We start from the raw sequence: 20,043 nt of genomic DNA, 5'->3' as shown, positions 1-20,043 counted from the left end.
AGAAGGAATTGTCATAGAAATTGGAGACAAACCAAGACACTGCGGTATCATTGTAGCCAAATAAGAAGAAGCTTCAGGAAAGAAGTGACTAGAACTATGTGATGGTTAGGACAAGTCCCATGTGGCTGAGATGTACAGTGCTGTGGCAGGAGGTGAGCCCAGAGGTTTTGATCCAAAACTAGCTTGGTTATCAGGTTAACGGACTCTGGGCTGTGGTTTGTAGATAGTGGGGGAATCATTAGTGGTTTTCAGACAGGAATGACCTGGTCAGAGCAAGGTTTTACATGCTGGGATGACAATAATAGATTCTATAGTAGAAGAATGGGACTAATGACAGAAAGCATCAAAATGAAATGGAGGGACACTTAGGTTTTGTGGAGAGGCACCATCTTTGAAGATCGTTAGCAGATAAAACTGGCAAGCATTAAAAACAATAAGGGAACATTCTGTGCCATATCATAAATATTAATAACCATATGAATTATCTTGTCAAATCTTCACAACAGACTTAAGAGATAGATGACCTTCATTAATGTCATTTTGCTCATGATAAAACAGGAACATAATTGATAAAGACATTGATTGAGCAGAACAGTATTGGAAGAACTCTATATATGAAACTTTAGTGGTTTGGCTAGCTGTTCAAATAGTTTAAACCTTCCACAAGTACTCATTACTGACCTTCAGCCCCATTTTATTTATTCTTTTATTTTTAGAAAAGATCTCACGGCCTACCATAGGCTGACCTTAAATATGTTCTGTAACCTAAGCAGGCCTTCAAGTTACTTTCTTCCTGCATCAGTCCTCCAAGTAGCTGGAATTAATTACCAGCCTGTGTTTCTAAGTCTGGCTCTAACATCCATTCCCTTTTCCTTGATTGGCTGTGGGAAGTGAAAACGTTATGAGTTAGCAGGCTCGGATATAAGTTGCCAGATATCTAAATCACACTGGGTCGAACGGGATGGAAATGTCTTTATTTTTCTTAAGGGTTGACTGTCCTATTATTTCTACAATGTGGTATTTGTTCTCAGGATACTAGAAACAACTGCAGCATACACATTCACACTGTAAGCATCCAAATGCAGCACAGGGAAAGGAACAACACAGGGGATAGCTAGCTGTCTCTGCTGTAAAAAAAAAAAAATAAGGACTGTGATTTTACCTAGAACATTGCCTGCAGCATGTAATTGCCACCAGTTAAAGTCGAAAACGGGAAACCTGTTAGCCATGTGTATACATAGGTAGAGGTAGGGGACAACTTGTGGAAGTCAGCTCTACCCCTTTACCATTACAGTGTGTTCTCTCCTTCCACCATATGGGTCCTGGAGATCGAAGTCCAGTGGTCAGGCTTGGGGTCATACCTTTCCAACCTGAGCTATCTCTTAGACTGGAAATCAGTAAAAGTTCCATTGTTCGTTCTACTATCACTGCTCTGTCCAGACATGCAATTCTAGTGGTATTTTCCAGTCACAGTGTCTTGTCTCTGTAAACTTAGTTGATTTGATTGGTTAATGTATGGCCATGCCATCTTGGGCAGACAGTCAGAATTCTTTTTGATTGTCTTTCCCTGGTTTAATTAGAAAAAAAAAAAAAATAAGTCCCCTCCCCGTCTGTCTCTGTCTCTCAATTAATTACTTTTGTGTGGCTCAGCTATGTGGTATATGATGTTTGGAAATTTCTGGTGGCCTTTCTGCAGCCATAGGAAGGAAACTTGTCTAAAAGACTGTTGTTTTCGGGCTGAGCAACTGAGAGCTTCCTATTGATGTTCAAATCTCCAGTCTTGCTTGTAGTTGGGTCCCATCCACCTATGATGGATTATCTATGAGACCTCCAATAGATTCTTTCTTTTGCCTGAGTTTAAGTTGTGCTTTTTTCACTTGCAGTCAAGAAAGTTCTGACTAAAGCTCTGTTCTAAACAACAGTTCTGGAATCAGTGTAGATGTATTTAGCCTTTCTGTGTCAGAAGGGTCATAATAAATAGTAACTAGAAGCAATAAGACATTTTACAGAACTATTAGTTTACCTGAAAACTGACAACTGCAAGAGCCACATTAGAGGCTACTGTAGGCCTAGCTGGGTTTGCTGTTCCCCCTTCTAAATAGTTAAACAGCTGCCCCCATCTTTAGGATGTTCATCTTTATATGGTTGCAGGATTACTGTTTCTGTTCAGATGAGAATATTTCCCTTTATACCTTTTGCCATCGTTACAAAGCTGCTTAAAAAATCCTTGTCTGCTAATCTGGCATGTTGGTCATCTTGTGATCAGTCTTTTTGAGTGCCTTTATTTTTCAATACGAGTCGCAGTTCCCTATTTCCTGTATAAATCCACTCATTCTGGCTTGCCTCATGGATAGTGTCTAAGACTGTTTGAAATGGATACCCATATGTCCATAGGAAGATCATTGATACTTGTTTATGTTTTAATAGGGAGTCAAGTAGATTGAATTCAGACACTGTACTCTGCTTCTGTGAGGAACAATTGCAAGTAAGTTTGCTTAGCTTTATCTGGGCTACTTAGAACTGGTATTTCGTGTGTGTGTGTGTGTGTGTGTGTGTGTGTGTGTGTAATTGAGAGGTCAGTGAGAAACCTGGGCAGTTCCTATGCAGAATTTGGGTCCTCCATGTCAGGCTCCCCCCATCCCAGGCTTTTATCGTCCATACTTTTCATCTTGTATGAAAACCATGGACTCTGTCCTCCAAGCTTCGGTCAGTAAGGTCCAGTTTTTGTCACCAGTCAGGGATGTGACTTAGGGCTATGTTGTAGCTAAAATGCCACATCATCAAGTTCTGACCTTTTGTATGAAATGCCACCTTTCTGTCACTTTTTCATTGCTCTGGGTTACTTGTCAATACTTGAATGTAGCTTTAATTTTGTTTCTCCAGAGTATACAGTTGTATCCAAACAAAGGTCAATTTTATAGGAGCTACTTGGACACTGAGTGGAAATCACAACTTGTGTGGGCCGTGTTATATACCTTGAGGCACACACAGCATTAATACTCTGGAAGCACAGCAAAATGTATACCTAGTGTGCTGACTGGTTTTATGTTAACACAAAACAAGAGTTATCAGAGAGGAAGGAGCCTCAGTTGAGAAAATGCTTCCATGAGATCCATCTGTAAGTCATTTTTTTTTTAAAAAAAGATTTATTTATTTTATTTAAATGAGTACACTGTAGCTGTTTTCAGACACACCAAAAGAGGGCATCAGATCCCATTACAGATGGTTGTGAGCCACCATGTGGTTGCTGGGGTTTGAACTCAGGACCTCTGGAAGAGCAGTCAGTGCTCTTAACCACTGAGCCATCTCTCCAGCCCAAGTCATTTTCTTAATTAGTGATCAATGGGGGAGGACCAAGCCCTGGGCTGGTGGTCATTTGTTCTGTAAGAATGCAGACTGAGCAAGCCATGGGGAGCAAGCCAGTTAGCAGCACCCCTCCATGACCTCTGCATCAGCTCCTGCCTTGAGGTTCCTCCCCTGTTGGCAAGTTTTTGCCCTGACTTCCTTTGGTGGTGAACAACAATGTGGAAGTGTAAGCCAAATAAATCCTTTCCTCCCCACTTGCCTTTTGGTCATAGTATTTCATCACAACAATAACCATCCTAACTAAGACATCTTGGATCTGCATGTTAGACTCGGCTATGTGACTTGGTGATATTTTCAGTTGGCATGTTTCGAGAAATGAGAAGCTTGATAATTGTCCACTAGGTGGCTCTCATGAGTTCAGATGACCTCATCATACACAGGTAAAATTCCATAGCAGGAATCTAATACCTCTTCCACAAGGACCTTCAAGGATCAAGAATCCCCTCCCCTGGTATCTCTGAATTTTTTAAGGCAATGTTAAATTATCTGTAGTAAACTGGAATCTTTGTAGTTCAGATGTACAGAGCAAGACTCCCATGCAACCCTCTGCCAGATCTGGTGTCTATAACAGAAAGGAAGGGATAAATCGACAAGTTATTTAAAAGCTTAAATTGGGATGAGTGACAGAGCATATAGGGGAAGGAATGTTAAGAAGGGAACCCAAACTTCTTTGGGAACACTGACATATGGTAAATAGAGGATTACAAGGATAAGGAATAAAAGTAAGTTTAAGGAAGAAGTTTTAGCTTTGGCCCTGTTTGAAACATCTGTGAGGTATCTAGGCAAATGCACAGGAATTTGGAAAACTGGAGAGATCTCTGGAATAGAGATGTACATTGAAGAATGCCCAGTAGAGAAGCGCTAGATGAGGCTGTGGGTCTGAATGAGATGGCCAGATAGAATGTACCAACCAAGTGAGAAGAGAATTCATGAGACAGCCCTCTTAGAGGGGGGACAATAATAAGTATGCCAGTTTGGGAAATGGTGAAGTAGCTATACAAGTAAAAGGGGAATTAGAAAAGGTTGTATGTGGAAGTAAAGGGGATGTTCAACCCCAGTGGTGTTCAGTAGGGTCCAATGCTATAAAAGCAAGCATTGTATATAGAACGTATCAGACCTAACAGCAAATGGTTTATCTTCATCTCATGTTTGTAGTTGAGTGCAGTGTCCAGGAGCACAACCATTTTTTGATGACTTACAGAGTCGATAGGGGTGGGTAAACTGCATCATGTAGCCCCTGCTAACTATTCTTCCCAGTAGCCATCTCCCTGTGTGGTCCGTTGCTCTCAAATTTGGTAGGTTGATAAGTAGTTTTAGCTGATAGTATATATGAAAGTGATGCTGCTTGTTTACAGATAAGTCTAGCTCATACACCTCATCAAAGAGCCTTTTAGCCAGGTGTGGTGGTCTATTTCTTTAATCCCAGCACTTGGGAGGCGAAGGTGGGTAGATCTCTATTAGACCAGTCATGTCTACCTACTGAATTCCAGGCCAACTATGATAACATAATGAGACCCTGTCTATACAGGCATGTGTGCGTGCACATACACACAAATAAATACATAAACAAAAAGAACCTTCCTTTTGCAACAGAAAGGGGTTAATATAGAGATATAGAGATCCACAACTGGTCAGAACACAAAGAGTAAGTGACTGTGGGTCACCCAACTCCAACTGATACATCTGGAATGGAATCCTACACCTAAGGCTAAGGTAAAATGACAGAAGAAGAGATAGGAAGTAAGAACCATAGTACCAGAATATCTGTTGTTTTATAGTGTCCCATACACATGTGTACATGACAGAGGAAAATGTATTCATGAACTCTCAGTAATGTTTGCCTGAACAAGACCAGCAAACTAACAGCACCGGTTGACATGCCACCACATGGTCTCGCTCCTAGATCACAAGCTATAAGTGGCTAGTGGCTGCTGAGATAGGGTGAATTTGTTTCCTCTAGGAATGAACTTTCACAGAGGTTGTAACTAGTAATTAAAGGAGAGGCTGTGGCTGGAGAGGGGAACAGGGTGAAGAGAGAGAGAGAGAGGAGAGAGAATACTCTTGTATGAAGTTTCCCTCAAACACTTAAAAAATAGTAAACTGCCTCACAGCTTTTGCTGTGGCCTTTTGGTGCCATGAACAACCATGTAAGAACTCTTAACTATCTTGCTAATCAAGACAAGTGGATGAGACTTGAGATGACATGGAAAGGGAGTACCCTGACTAATCCCAGGATTCTAGATCTGCACAGGCACATGAAAGAGACCATCCAGGCCCTTCCAGACCAATTACCAACCAGCTGGGTACCATAGAGTGGCCTAGTAGATGAGAAGCTGATTCAATTTAAAACATAAGGGACCGGCCTGATGGCAGCTGGAAGCTCGAATGCAATTGAGGGAGTATTTGTCTTAAATAGTTTGACATAATGTATTTATATCTTTATTTTTATTTTAATGAAGAGGTTTTATGCCTAAACGTATGTTTGGGCACCACATGCATGCCTGCCTGGTACCTGTAGAGGCCAAAAGAGGGTTTCTTCTGGTACTGCAATTACAGATATTACTGAGCCGCCATGTGGTTGCTAGGAATTGGACCTAGGTCCTCCGGAAGAACAGACAGTGCTTGCTTTCCAATGTATTTTAAAAAATATGTCCTGTGTATTGGAGTCAAGAGAATATATAAAGGTTAGGTAGGAATGAATTGGTTTCCCAAGAATGGTTGACATGTTCCTTATCAGGATTGCTTAGAAGCCAGGAAGAAATTGGTATCTGTACCTGAGGGTCAGCAGCTAGACTCCCTTCTACTAAAGCCATTTTTGTACATAAAGCCATTCCTCCACAGAGTTGAGCTGGTCTGGGTTTTATAGGCTTTCAGAATGATAGAGGCTTTAAGTTGGATCATAGTAGATAACTGTATCATAAAAAGGCCTTGATTTTTCCCGATGATATCTGCAGACTTCCACATGCTAATGAGGAAAAATGTGTCAAGGGAAAGTGGAAAAGCAACTCAGTATAACAGTAAAACTCTGTAAAAATAATTTATTATGGAAAATTGTAATCACACATAAAGTTACACAGACCACCACAATGAACCTACATATACCTATCATCCAGCTTCAACGATTCCTAATTTCTTAAAAAATACAAAATATAAAGTGGATGCTAAGATCTGTAAAGTCAATACTAGAGAGAGTGAGTGAGGCAGGGTAATTGCAATGCCAGCCTGGACTACATAGTGAGTTTCAGGCTAGCCCAAGACACAGGAAGAACCTGTCTATAAAAATTTAAAAAGAAATATAATCAGCAAATTTTGCTTATAATTTTAATAGTACATATTTTATTATATCTAGAGTTGATCCTCATTATTTAATAATTTCATATTTATAACTTGGACTATTTGCTAAAATTTATCTGTACTTCTGTTAATTAGTACTTGCAGTACTTTTATGCTAGTTCATGGACCTGCACAGAGAGCCAGGCACTAGATGTTCCCAGCTAAGGTTGAATAGAGAACACATTGCTTTTCTCATATCTGTTATCACACTGTAAGTGGCCTTTTCATGGTCATTTTAATGTTTCTTTTTTGCCTTTTGTTGGTGATTTCACTGTTTAAAGTAGCCACTAACAATAATGCCAATGCTAGAAAGGTGTGGTGCGTCTTAAGACCATAAGCTTCATTTTGGCATGAATTTTAATGCTATTGGCAATGATATTGGAGGTAATAAATCTCGTAAATCTAGAAAAAGAAAGAAGTTTGGCAACCTATGTATGAGTCTGCTCAGAAAAAAATGATGAAATAATATTTAATTTATTTCAGGATGTGTGTGATGCATGTATGCGTGTGTCAATGTGTATGCAAGAGCATGCCATTTGTGTGCATGAGTATCTCTGTCTCTTCTCTGTTTCTGCCTCTCTCTCTCTCTCTCTCTCTCTCTCTCTCTGTGTGTGTGTGTGTGTGTGTGTTTGTGTGTATACAGGGCAGAGGTTGGCATTGGGTGATTTCTTAGTATTTTACTGCTGTGAAGAGACTAGGACAAGGCAACTTATAAAAGGACAGTTGGCTTACAGTTTCAGAAAGTGAGTTTATAACCATCGTTGTGGGGAGCATGGCAGCAGGCAGGCATGGCACTGAGCAGTAGCTAAGAACTTACATTTTATCCACTAGAAGCAGGGAAAAAGAGAAGGATGGGGGACCAGGCATGGCCTTTGAAACCTCAAAGCCCACCCCCAGTGACACACTTCCTTCATCAAAGCCACACCTCCTAATTCTCCCCAAAACTCTTCCGTTGACTGGGAATCAAGCATTTAGATAACATGAGCCTGTGTGGACCATTCTCATTCCAACCATCATATTCTCCATCTTATGCTTTGAGAGAGGAAGGAACTCTCAGTGAGCCTGCAACTCCCCAGTTGAAGCCCAGTGAGCCTCCTATCTGTGCCTTCACAGAGCTCTGAAGTTGCAAACACACGCCATTGTACTGGTTCTTTTACATGGGTCCCAAGGGTTGCAACATTCACTTTACTAACTGAAGTATCACCCCAATCCCCATATAAGTCTAATTTGCATTTCTTTTATTCTAAGGATAGTGGACTTTTTGTCTGTTTTTCGAGACGGGTTCTCTGTGTGTAGCTCTGGCTAACCTGAAACTCACTCTGTAGAACAGGCTAGCCTCAAACTCACAGAGATCCACTTGCTTCTGTGTCCTGAGTGCTAGGATATAAAAGGTGTGTGCCAGCACTTCCCCGCAAGAATATTGAACTTTTAAATTAATTAGTTTTTAAATTTTGTTGATTATTTGTGTATTATGCATCTGAGTTTGTGTGTGCATATGCATTGCATACATACAGAGGTAAGAGAGTAACTTACTGTAATCAAGTCTCTCCTAACTTAGGTCCTAGACATTGGATTCAGATCCTTAGGCTTGGTAGCAAGTGCTTTGACCTGCTGAGGCATCTTGCTGGCCCCTTGATTTAGTTTTTTAATTAACATATAAAGTAACAATTTTCATCAGGGTGCTCTAGAACAGCTTGTTTTTATTTCTATTCCCTGACCAGTCTTCTCCTCATCCCCATCTTGTACACTCCATCCAGTCCTCCATTTTCAACTCCCTTATCTTACGTATTCTATTGTCCTCATTGTCCTTCCTTCAAACCTCTTCTCATCCATACTCTCTTCTTAAAGTGTTATTATCACATATTACTTATGCATAATAATAGATTTCAGTATGACCATTTTCATACATGCACATAATGTATTGACTCTGTTAACCTCCTTTTGCCCCACTCCCACCCTTTCTTCCTAACTTGCTGTCTTTCCACTTTCATATGTGAGTCAATGTGCTTCATTGGGGTTCTTTATAGGAACATTGTTGTTTCTTTACAGAAGCATGAGTACCTTGCCAGTGGCTATGTGACTGAGAAAAATCTTTTCTTCGCCTATTATCAACATTAACTACATATAAATCCCCAGGGAGGGTTAGAACCATGATCCTGTCCCACAAAAATGTTCTTTCTTCTTTTGGTAGTAGTTGTCTGTTCAGTTCATTTGCCTTACATTTCTGGAGTTTGATTTTTGGAGATCTTTGTAGATTCCAGATAACCAATCCTCTCTTGTACTTATAGCTGCCAATAATTTTTCTTCTACCCTATAGGCTGTCTCTGTACAGTTTCTTCCCTTTGTTCTGTAAAAGCTTTATAATTTCATGACATCTCACTTGAGGTGTTTTGGGATTATTTCCTGTGATAGTTGAAGCCCTATCAAAAATTTTGTGCCTGTGCCTAATCTTAGAAAACAAAAACCAGAGAACAGTAAACACCACTATTATAGGAGCTACAGTGAACTTCTTTGTCTTTCTGGGCTTTGATCTTTCTCAGCTACAACTCCAACTTCTTGACGTATACCATAACTATTTGCTCTGCCCTGCCGCACTGAGCCACACCTGTGGCAATCCAGGCAAGAAGCTTACCCTGCTGGAATTTATGGGCTCTTGAAGTATGTCCCCTATGTTCTTCTCTAATGCTTTCAGAATTTGATCTAAGCTGAATTGATTATTGTCCAGTGTGAGAGGTATGGATATAGTTTCTTTAGTTTTCCCAGCACTAACTTGTGTATGGTTTTGCACCTTTGTTGAAAATCAGGTGGCTGTAGCCCCGTGGGATTATTTATGGTCCTATCTTCTAGTCCATGTCAGTGTGGTGCTGGTTTTGTCCATGTGACCTCGTAGCCTAATTTGAGATTAGATACTGGGATACTGCCAGCACTATTCTTTCTGCTCAAGATTGCTTTGGCTGATTCAAGGTCTTCAGCCTCCATTGGGATTTTAGGATTTTTTTTCTAAAACCTCTTCTGTGGAGAATGTTGTTGGAATTGGAATTGTATTGACTGTGTGCGAAAGAGTAATACTTTTCAAATACCAATATGTTTTATATATATATTTTTTTTCAAATATTTTCTCCTGTATAGCTTAGGTTTTCGTTCTGAGTCTTATAAAACAAGTCTTAATTTTGTTTAGTTCTATTTTTTTAAATATATATGTGCTATATGGCTTCATTTTGCCAATTTGACTGAAGCTGAATTCAAAAGTAATGGACAAAAAAAGTGATGGACTAATTTGTTCAGCAGAGGGAATTTTAAGACAAGATAGCATTCAGGCTGGGATTCCATTATAGAGAAAGGTGCAGCAAATGAAGCACAAAGATAGCAAAATTTTTGTAGCCTAAACTAACAATGTCATCACATTGGATCCTTGCCCCAGAATGGATGTACAGGGAAACATTTTCCCAGGGTCAACATTAAAGGCACACAAAGGTCACCATGATCTAATAGGACCAGGCTATATCTCAAGCTGGAAGAATTATGCTCAAGAATTCAGCATAATCATTCACTGGGGTTCTGCTTTTATAGGCATAAAAGAAGCAAGTGGGAATGAATCTTGAAGACTTGTTCCAAGGCTACAAAAAGCCCATGAATCTAGGCACTGGGAATAATTGTTGGGTTCCCTGGGAAAAGTCCTAGAGAAGCCATTGCATGGAGATGGAAAGATGAAGCTCAAGTTACAGTGGAGGGACCAGGATATTGGAGATTCTAGAACTCCACTGAGGAAACCTGCAAGAACACAGTGGAACAGAAGCCACATGCACTGTAGGTGGCAGAATTGGAGCCCTGGTGCTACCCAAATTTGAAGTTCAGATGATCCCATCATGGAGCACTGCATGCTAGCCATGGAGCTATAGGATTAGGTGTTAGCTCTGACTGGGATTTTGTTTGCTTTAATCCAACCTTTCCTTACTGTTTTCCCATTATTTCCCATTTGGGGTGGGGATGTTTCTTCTTTGTTTCTGTATATTACGAGTGTTCAACTTGTATTTTGATTTCATAGATGCTCAAAATTAAGAGATGATCTGAAGTCTCAGAAGAGACTTTATTTATTTATTTTTTTTTGAAAAAGAGCTATAAATGTTAAAGACTATGAGGGCTTTTAGAGAGAGACCAAATGCATTCTGAGAGGAACATGAGACTTCAGGAACCAGCGTATAACTAAGGTGATATTTGCTCACGGGTTGGCAGGAAGTGGAATTATAATGATTAATTTTCTTTGCCAATTTAACAGGATTTAAAATCACCTAGGAGACAGCTCCGTGCTTGTATTAAATGCAGATCTAGATAGATTTACCTTAGAAGGGAAATTTCCCCTTAAATAAATGTTGTGACAGAATAAAAAGAACGGAGAGGAGGACCAGTATTCATCTCTTTCTGCTTCCTTCTGCCATTTACCGAATATCAGGTGACTGTATTTCTCTTTGTCTGTTTATGGGTTCTCAGTTCATTTCTGGTTTGTGTCTTATGCTACCTCAGTAGCAAATCTCAATAGCTTTTGCCTGTATAATAAACACTAATATCTGATAGAGTGATTGATTATCCCTAGTTTATTCATTTAAAGGTATTTTGGCTATTCTCATTACTTTTCCTTATATGTTCTAGAATAAGCTTGGATATATCTATGAGAAATCTTAGCAAGATTTTGATAGTAACTATATTAAACTATATATACATATATAATTATACAAAACTCAATTTGAGAAAAAAAACACTTTTACTATGTTACATGCTCTTTTTTGAGACATATTTTAGTATATAAGTAGACTAGACCAGGCTATCTTCTTTCTTTTTATTTTTTTTAACTTATTCACTTTACAACTTGCTCATGTCCCCTTCCCAGTCACCCCTCCCATAATCCTTCCTCCCATCTTCTCATCCTCTTCTCTTCTGAGCAGGTGGGGGGCCCTAGGTATCTCCCACCTTGCCACTTCAAGTCTCTGTGAGACTAGGCACATCCTCTCCCACTGAGGCCAGACAAGGCAGCCCACCTAGAAGAACATATCTCATGGACAGGCAATAGCTTTTGGCATAGACCCCCGCTCCAGTTGTTCAGACCCACATGAAGACCAAGCTGCACATCTGCTACATACATATATGCAGGGAGGCCTAGGTCCATTTTTTAGTTAATGGTTCAGTCTCTGAGAGCCCCAAGAATCCTGGTTAGTTGACTCTGTCTGCAAGCATAACAGAGTATTATTAATAGTGTCAGGGATTGGTGCTTGCCTATGGGATGGTTCTCAAGTTGGGCTAGTTATTGGTGGACTAAGTCTGTGCTCCATCCTCTGTGCCTACATTTCTTGTAGACATGATAACTTTTGGGTTGAAAGTTTTCATAAGCAGTTTTTAAAATAATGGCATCAGGGAGGTGCCCAAAAATCAATGGGGGTAAATTTAGCTGTGACTCACAGCATTAGAGGTATAGAACCTGAAGAGGCCACCTCCTGTAGCTAGGCAGGAACCCCAGTGGAGTGATAGGGACAGCAACATACCCACAAAACTTTCAACACAAAATTTGTTCTGTCTATAAGAAATGCAGGAAAAGGGGATAGAACACAGACTGTCTTTGATGTGCTGTGTAACCCAGGGTGACCTTGAGCTCATGGCAAACCTGTCTCGTAGTTTCCTGAGTACTAGAATTATAGGTGTGAGCCACCATGGTATACAAAAGCAGGGTACAAGTATGGCATCTTTGCCTTCACTTTGCATTTGTTTTCTTGACTGAGTTATTGAGTATTCTAATCAATGGGCAATATATGTATCTCTATTAAAATTGTTGCTTATTTACTTTCATTGAGGTTTTACTAAGTAGCTTCATCATAAAATAGAGTAAATCTGCTTGGTCTGGGGAATGCTGCAGTCCTTCCTTTGTTCACTTGTGATGACAGATTCCTTCATAAGGTCATTGTGGAGATTTAAAGAGACAGTACAGGTTTGAACCCTGGCTCTGACATGTTTACTTACTTTGTCCTTAACATTTTTTTACTCATATTTGCTTGTTGGTCTCTTGATCCCTTTATTTGTGAACCCGTAAGCAATAATAGAAGGATGTGTTAAAAAGTTATTGTGAAGACAGAATGTAAGAATTTGAATTAAAACAAACAGAAAAGAGACATCATAAACTGTGGCTCTTATTAATATTGTGATGTGGATACAATTTGGTAAAAACTGTTACATACATTTCAGTGAGGGGACATGTAGATAGAATTCAAGTAGCTAGTCCAAAAAGCCATAGGCCCAGAACAGATAAGTAAGAGCTTCCTGTAGGTTTGTGACAATCAGGATGTTACTAGTATTGTTAGTGTCACAGCCTAGGTCCTGGGAAATCTAATAAACAAGGCTAGTTACCCCTCTTCTGCACACTAGCCCCATGCTTCTACTTTTTCTTTTGAACAACATAAGATTCCTAGGCAAATTTCAGTTCCTTTGGACTCATTGTCTCGGTAGTTGGATAATTGAAATGAGGGGAACAGGTGTCTCTTAGACTATCATTGCTCCTGCCAGGACTATTGTGGAAGCAACCCATTCCACCACAATAGAAAGCTTTAACAGAAGCTATTTAGTAGAGGAGTCTTACATCTCTATTTTCTTGATAGCTGTGGGTAACTTGAAAAGAGTTGGGATTCTACATCAAGGAGACGTATGTAGATCTCTGAGATCAAGGCCAGCCTCAACCACAGAGGAGTTCCAAGGCAGCCATAGCTACACAAAGAAACCATGTCTCAAAAAACCCCAATATTAACATATAAATGAATGAATGGAAAATAAACAAATGAAATATGAACAGTTCTTGAAGCTGGTCGATGAGTTGATGAAGTTTCATTACACTGTTTCCTGAACTGTTGTGTGGTTGAAAAATTCCATGAAAAGCAAATAATCATTTGAAAACTTGATTTGGAGGATTTTAAAACTGAGTTGACTTGTATATATCAGTCTCTAGTAGCTCAGAAGTAAAAGAATATTAAAGACACATTAGGAAATGAGGAAGCATGTGAAAATGTGAGGCATGCTATCTAAGTAGCTCATGCCCAGGGCTCCCTTGCTCTCCACTCTGCTTTTGGGGGGGAGTATAGTCCTTGGCCCAGCAACTTCACTTCTTGGAATATATTCCCAGAAATGTAGTTACAATCACAAATCTATATGTCAGTAGGCAGATTTTCTCAATGGACTTGGAATAGTACATCAATGGAAACAAGGGACTGATCAACTCTGTGGTTGCTCCTTTAATCATAGTGCTGGGCTGTGAGATGGCTCAGCAGGTAAAGACACTTGCTTGATGATGTGAGTTCAAGTCCCATGACCCACATGATGGAAAGATAGACCCAGCTCACCTAAGCTCTGGTTTGACCCACATACAAGTTGTGGTGTGAATGTGTACACACACATTGTACAAAACAAAACTCTGTGTGTTCTGTTACCATAGATTCCATAAAATTGCTTCCAAAGATCATGCTCACTCAAATTTGGCTCCAAATAATTGATCTCTTACTGTTTGAGTTGAAAGCTGTATCTTTTCAACACAAAATTATATATATGTACATATATGTATGTATACATACATGTGTATATATACATGTATATATGTGCATGTGTACATATATGTATATTATATGTATATATCTGTACATGTACATGTATGTATAGATGTACATTGTATGTTTACAAACATGTATGTATATATATATATATATATATATATATATATATATATATATAATTTTCATCCATGGTTTGTTTATTTCTCCATAACATGCCTAAAAAATGTCTCATTTCCAAATTGGTTCATAGAAGCAGTAGCTTTCCCTGACTTTCGGTCTCAGATATGGCCACAAAGAAACTCTGATTACCCTTTACCTTATACTAGGTTATAAGACCCTCCTCATTCCAATGGGATCCATGCTGCTCAGAAAAGCCAAGAGGAATCTGAAGAACACAGGCACTGCTGGGTTTTCTCAACAGGGTAGGCTACCTATTCCTAAAACATGTAATGAGACATGTAATAATACAATACGGAGATGGGTTTATTCAAAGTGACCATATTGAGAAGAGACAGATATCCCCAAGTTCATTGTGAGCTTTAGGTTTACACAGTGGAGGACTGAGGCAAGGAGCCGGAGGTGTGTATAATTAAGCAGGCCTCCTCTGAGTGTGGCCTGCTTTATCATATCACCTCAGTGTCAGGCCTGCACGGTGGTCTGATGAAGTCCTTAATGCTGTTTTTGCTTGAGCGATTCAGTGCAGTTCACTGAACTTTATTGTTTCTGTACTAGCAGACAGCTGAGACAATAGAGACTTGCCCTCATCTGAAAGACCAGCTTTCCAGTGAGATTCTGCTGTTTCTAGACTCCATGGAAACCGCAGGTTTAGGACACTGATTTACTCTATTCATAGCCGTGAAAAGGGGCGGAAGAATGGAGGCACTCCACGAGTGATTGACAGATGTGCCTATGTGCAGAGGTAAACAGGTAACCTGAAGGAAAAGGGAATGAACACAAAATGAAAGCCAGAAACGCCAGGCTTTCTCCTCATACATACTTTTCTTTTTTCTTTTTATTATTATTATTTTGAGACAGGGTTTCTCTATGTTGTCCCTGCTGTCCTGGAACTCACTTTATAGAGCATGCTGGCCTCTAACTCATAGAGATCCACCTGCCTGTTCCAGAGTGCTAGGAATAAAGGCGTGTACTACTACTATACCCAGCTTGCACATATTTCTGTTTTTAAACATGTTCTTTCAATTTTACTTAAACAATATATTTATTATCAATATCCCAGAAGTAGTTAACATATTCCAAAAATAAATTTCATACTACCATAAGATGGTGTTCACTTTAATCCTGTTTGCTTTCAAGCCACTGTCATGAACCTTTATTCCAGGCCACATAGACAAACAGGGCCAGAACCACATGAACAGCAACAATTAAATAGGCTGTCTCTATGGGACATTTCAACAGCACTTACTAATATATGATTTAATTATAAAATGCAACCAGATAGGAACTGTGATCCTTAAATCTGTAAGAACAGGAGTGTCTTCAAGATGGAAGCTAAAGATAAAGAATTTTCATTTCTAAACTGTGGAGGCTGCAGCGAATACAGGGCTGCGTTATCAAGGAGCTTCAAGGCGTGGCCTCAAGGGCAGCAGCAGGCAGGCACTAGGGCTCAGCAGCCACTAGGAGGGTGACATTATTAGGCCAGTCGTCACACAGGAAGTCTGTACATATTTCTTGAATAAAGGAAAATTCAGTGTCCCACAAAATAAAATAGAAACAATCAGCCTTTCATCATTTTTTGGTGAAATGAAAATTCACACACTTTTACGTTTCTATAGTTGAAAGGATGGGGAAGGAAGACAAAAGGCTGAGTTACAGCGTAGCTTTTCCAATCAGCAATCCACACTGGACCTCCACTGTAGTAACAGCAGTAAGAAGGATGGCAGTGTGGGTGTGGCCTGTAAATCTAGGAAACTTCCCCCCAAACAGAGTCAGACTGAGAAAAGATGAGCAGCCCAGACAAAAATAATCTTATAATCTGGGAATCAGTAAAGATTTGAAAGTTATAGAGGAGGTAAATGCTATCAATATGAAAGGTTAAGGACCCTGTGGCTTTGTAGGCCTGAGTGACCTAGGCAAGAAGAGGTAGGGGAGGGGCCCATTTTGACTCTTGAGATATGGATGTGACTGCCAAGTGTCCAGAATTATTCAAAAAGGTAAGAAGTACCCTTCCCCCTTGAACCTTTGCCCTGACAAACTCTTTTCCAGGAACGCAGGCCTTCTAGTCCCCTCATGGCCTTGAAGGAGAAAGCGGCTGAGGCTTTAGGACAACACAAAGTTCTGGGAGCAGGGCAGATGTTCATGGGCAGAACACAGAAGGGTGGGTGAGCCTTCTCCATCACCAAGAAATGAGTGTGGCATCAGTAAAGGGGACTGCAAAATGATACTGTGGGGATAGGAATGGGACAGGACAAGAGGCTGGGGCCAGGCAGGGTCAAGAAGGACGATTCTAGGAGGAGCACTCTAAGGCCAGTTGTGAGTGCGGAATCCCAGGGAAGGCTATACAGCCTGAATGCAACACCTAGACTCTACTTCTGTCCCTTACATGGCAGCTGCCACTGCTGTCCACCCTCTTCTCAGACAGGCCTGTGCAAACCCTATTGGGGTAAAATGACTAGGACTGCAGCTGCAGAGGCATCTCAGCAGCCAAGAGCACTTTATGCCCTTGAAGACCTAGATTTTGTTCATAGTACCTACCCATATGGTGGCTTCTAAACTCGAGGTACAGGATATCTGAAACCATCTTCTGGCCTCTGGAGGCTCATAATACATGCAGGCAAAACTCTGTACTTCAAATAAAAATAAATCTTTTACAAATGCTTCAGATCCTGAGATCAGCATTCATTCCCGCTCTGCTGCCAGCCTTCTATGCAATCATTCTCCATCAGGATTTTCAGTAAAAGACTAATAATGTACCCGCAAGAAGGATGCTCAAAGTCAGGTACTAGAAGTCATCCTTAGTCTCTGATCTTAGGCCCAGAGATGAGGCAACACCAGAAGGACAGGGGTGGCTCCTCTTTTGGGCCATGGTCAGACTTCTCCAGACAGGTTTGAGGACATTGAGATATTAACTATTTGGCGCTGGTGGCTATATGAACTGGTAGGCAGGTCAGTAGTTCTAAGGTATGTAGCTCATTTCAACTCCCCTTCTTAGCTTTAAATAAAACACCCCTACTGTAGTTGTCACAATTAGTTTCGGTTTTTATTTGTCTTCCCCAAAGATATAGTGTGCATGACATTAGATGGTTCTATATTCATTTATTTAGAAGTCCACAATATATACTGCCTGATGAAAAAATACATAATATAGAACAGCACTTCTATGTGATCACTTTTATCAACACATATATACTTAGGCACACAGGCTCAGGGAAATACACAGAAGGACATTCACCAAAGGGCTGACAATGATTGTATCAGGGTGAGGTTTTCAGGTAATGTGCACTTTAGGTTTTTTCTTTTTAGTTTCATTTGGAAGGTTCAAAAAGGTACCACTTCACAGATAGATTAAAGTCACCAGAGAAAGACACACAGAGCAACAACCATTAAGCAATTAGTGGAATGAGCAAGGAATGATGTGGGTCATGCCTCTCTGTTGCATGGTATCCCACTTTGCTTTTTCTTCTCCAAAGAAAAGCTTGTTTGAAATGAATTCCTTATGTTAGAAGCCCACCCCATCCCGTTTTCCTCCAGAATTAGCTTCTGAGGAGACTTAAACATCGACCTGGGGCTGAGTCTCACACCTTAGTATGGTACAGGGGGTTTTGGTCTCTCCATATGAGTCAGCTCCTGCAGAGTGACTATCAAATTCTCAAAAACCTGGCCCTTGTTGCTGGTATTGTCACAGGTTTCTTTGGCGTGGCCCTCTTCACCACAATGAGGACAGCGGATCGGGTACTTCCGCTTTCTGGTCCTACCTAGATCCCCAGGCCCATTATTCCTTTGCCCAGAACCACTGCTAGTGGAGGGAGAATCCTCATCATAATCATCCGAGGAGGATTCAATAATTAGCATCTCCTCCTGAGTACCAGCTGTGCCTCTAAGAGATGAGGAACCCGGGGACGAGAGTGGAGGGTCCTCAGGCTCCACCAGGATCACATCTTCATCTGAGTCATCCTGGGAATCATCTATCTCTATCACATTACAGTCAGCACTCCCTATCACTATAGGCAGGGAGCCCTGAAAGACGACAGGGCTGGCTGCCCGCTCCATTACTGTCTCAGATCTTCTGGGCCGCTTATTTCTAAGGAAAGTCTCATCCCAGTCCTCTTCTTCCCTTATCATCCTGATTAACTCAAGGAAGTCGGGAAGCCTTTCTAGTTCATTGCGCGCATGCATTTGAAGAAGACCCTTAAGTTTGATGCGCAGCTCCCTGCTCAGCTCCGCCCCTACAAGGAGCTGGTGCAGGCGAGTCCTGTTTGCCTCGCTCTGAGGAAGGACCCCTGCCTGGATAGCATTCTGCAGCTGCACCTCTAAACGGATCACATACAGGGATGCTTTCTCTCCCTGTGCCTGCAGGGTGTTTAAAAATTTGCCATGTGCGGTTACACTGCTCTCAGACTCCCCAAACAGCAACTTCATTGCCCGCAAAAATTCTGCAACATTTAGATTGGGATTGTCAGCATGGAACAAACGCATGGCCTCTCGGGCAGGGCCCCTAAGGGTTCTCATCAGGCGTTTAATCTTTTCTTCTTCAGGCATAGGCCAATCTGGCAGGACCTCGTGGACTTGGCTTAGCCAGTTCTCAAAGGTTTCTTCCCCCGGGGCTAGCTCTGCCCTCCCAGAGAACGACTGTATGTTTCTCTCTGCAATGTTGGCTATCAAAGGACCAAGACTCCTCCCCAGGGCCCTCAGCATGGAATGGGCAAAAGGCATAAAAGCCGCATTCTGCCTGCGATTGTTACCCATCCTAGCAAGGAGGCTAGCCATGCCTGCCTGACAACAGTTGGATATGTGAATACAAGGCGCTTGGACTTTCTGCTAACAGCCCAATCTGCAGAAGCCTTCAAAGCAGCGTTCCCCGGCGTATCTTCCTTGCGTTTGGGTAGGAACTGTAAATAAATAAATAAATAAATAAATAAATAAATAAATAAATAAATAAATTCAATAACGCAGTGGACTTAGAAACAATCACATTTTCTACAATCTTGCCCACTACCCTAAACCCACTCAGCACTCCACAACCTTGAGGAGCAATAGTTTCTCTGTGCAAGTGGGGTGCCTTTGTCAGTCACATCTCCTCCCTCCCTACTGTACCCCACCCCACTGTCTGTTCTTTAGGAGAGTAAACAACTGTTGCTTGGAATTCTAGCTACGTCAGCCTTTGGAGCCCCTACTAGGCTTTCAAACAGAAAGCAATAGATTAAACCTTACAGAATTACGTTAATAAGGCCTTAAATATACTAGGTAGCAAGTCCCTCCCCCACCCTCTCCCCTCTCCCCTTTTCTACGATTCTTACCTTAGCTCAGAAACTGGCCTCCACCTTTATTTCAAGCCTAGCTTCTGCAACAGGTGATTTTCGTAATAGTTCTTGTCCGGGTATGGTTGATCCCTGACCGCAGGCTCTCAGATCCAGGTCCTCTGGGCCTCTAGTTTATACTGCGCCACAGCAAAAGGGAAGGGAGGAAAAGGGTCTGAGACGTCAGCAGTCTCATGCCTTCACAGACTCCATTGTCGCCAGGAGGGAAAAAAACCTTACCTTCAGAATAAAAGCCAAAAGGACCCACCCCTCCCCCAATCCATTTCACC

General features: G+C 41.1%; 1 protein-coding gene and 1 pseudogene across 2 annotated transcripts; both read right to left on the bottom strand.

The window, feature by feature from the left end:
• Positions 1 to 15,572: 15,572 nt before the first annotated feature.
• Positions 15,573 to 17,037, bottom strand: LOC308415041 (vacuolar ATPase assembly integral membrane protein Vma21-like; annotated as a pseudogene). Its single transcript has 2 exons — positions 16,992 to 17,037; positions 15,573 to 15,872 (listed from the first exon to the last, which is right to left on the bottom strand). The product of its transcript is annotated as a vacuolar ATPase assembly integral membrane protein Vma21-like (transcript).
• Positions 17,038 to 18,038: 1,001 nt separating this feature from the next.
• Positions 18,039 to 19,223, bottom strand: ZCCHC18 (zinc finger CCHC-type containing 18; the record flags this gene model as incomplete). Its single annotated transcript, XM_080910941.1, has 1 exon — positions 18,039 to 19,223. One exon carries the CDS (start codon positions 19,221 to 19,223, stop codon positions 18,039 to 18,041), a length of 1,185 nt encoding a protein of 394 aa, XP_080767067.1.
• Between the last annotated feature and the right edge of the window lie 820 nt (positions 19,224 to 20,043).

Source organism: Micromys minutus (genome assembly GCF_963924665.1).
Source record: "Micromys minutus genome assembly, chromosome: X".
In the NCBI taxonomy this organism is placed as follows: Eukaryota; Metazoa; Chordata; class Mammalia; order Rodentia; family Muridae; genus Micromys; species Micromys minutus.
The sequence above is the reverse complement of the archived record's forward strand: the minus strand, read 5'-3'. Positions and strand labels throughout refer to the sequence as shown.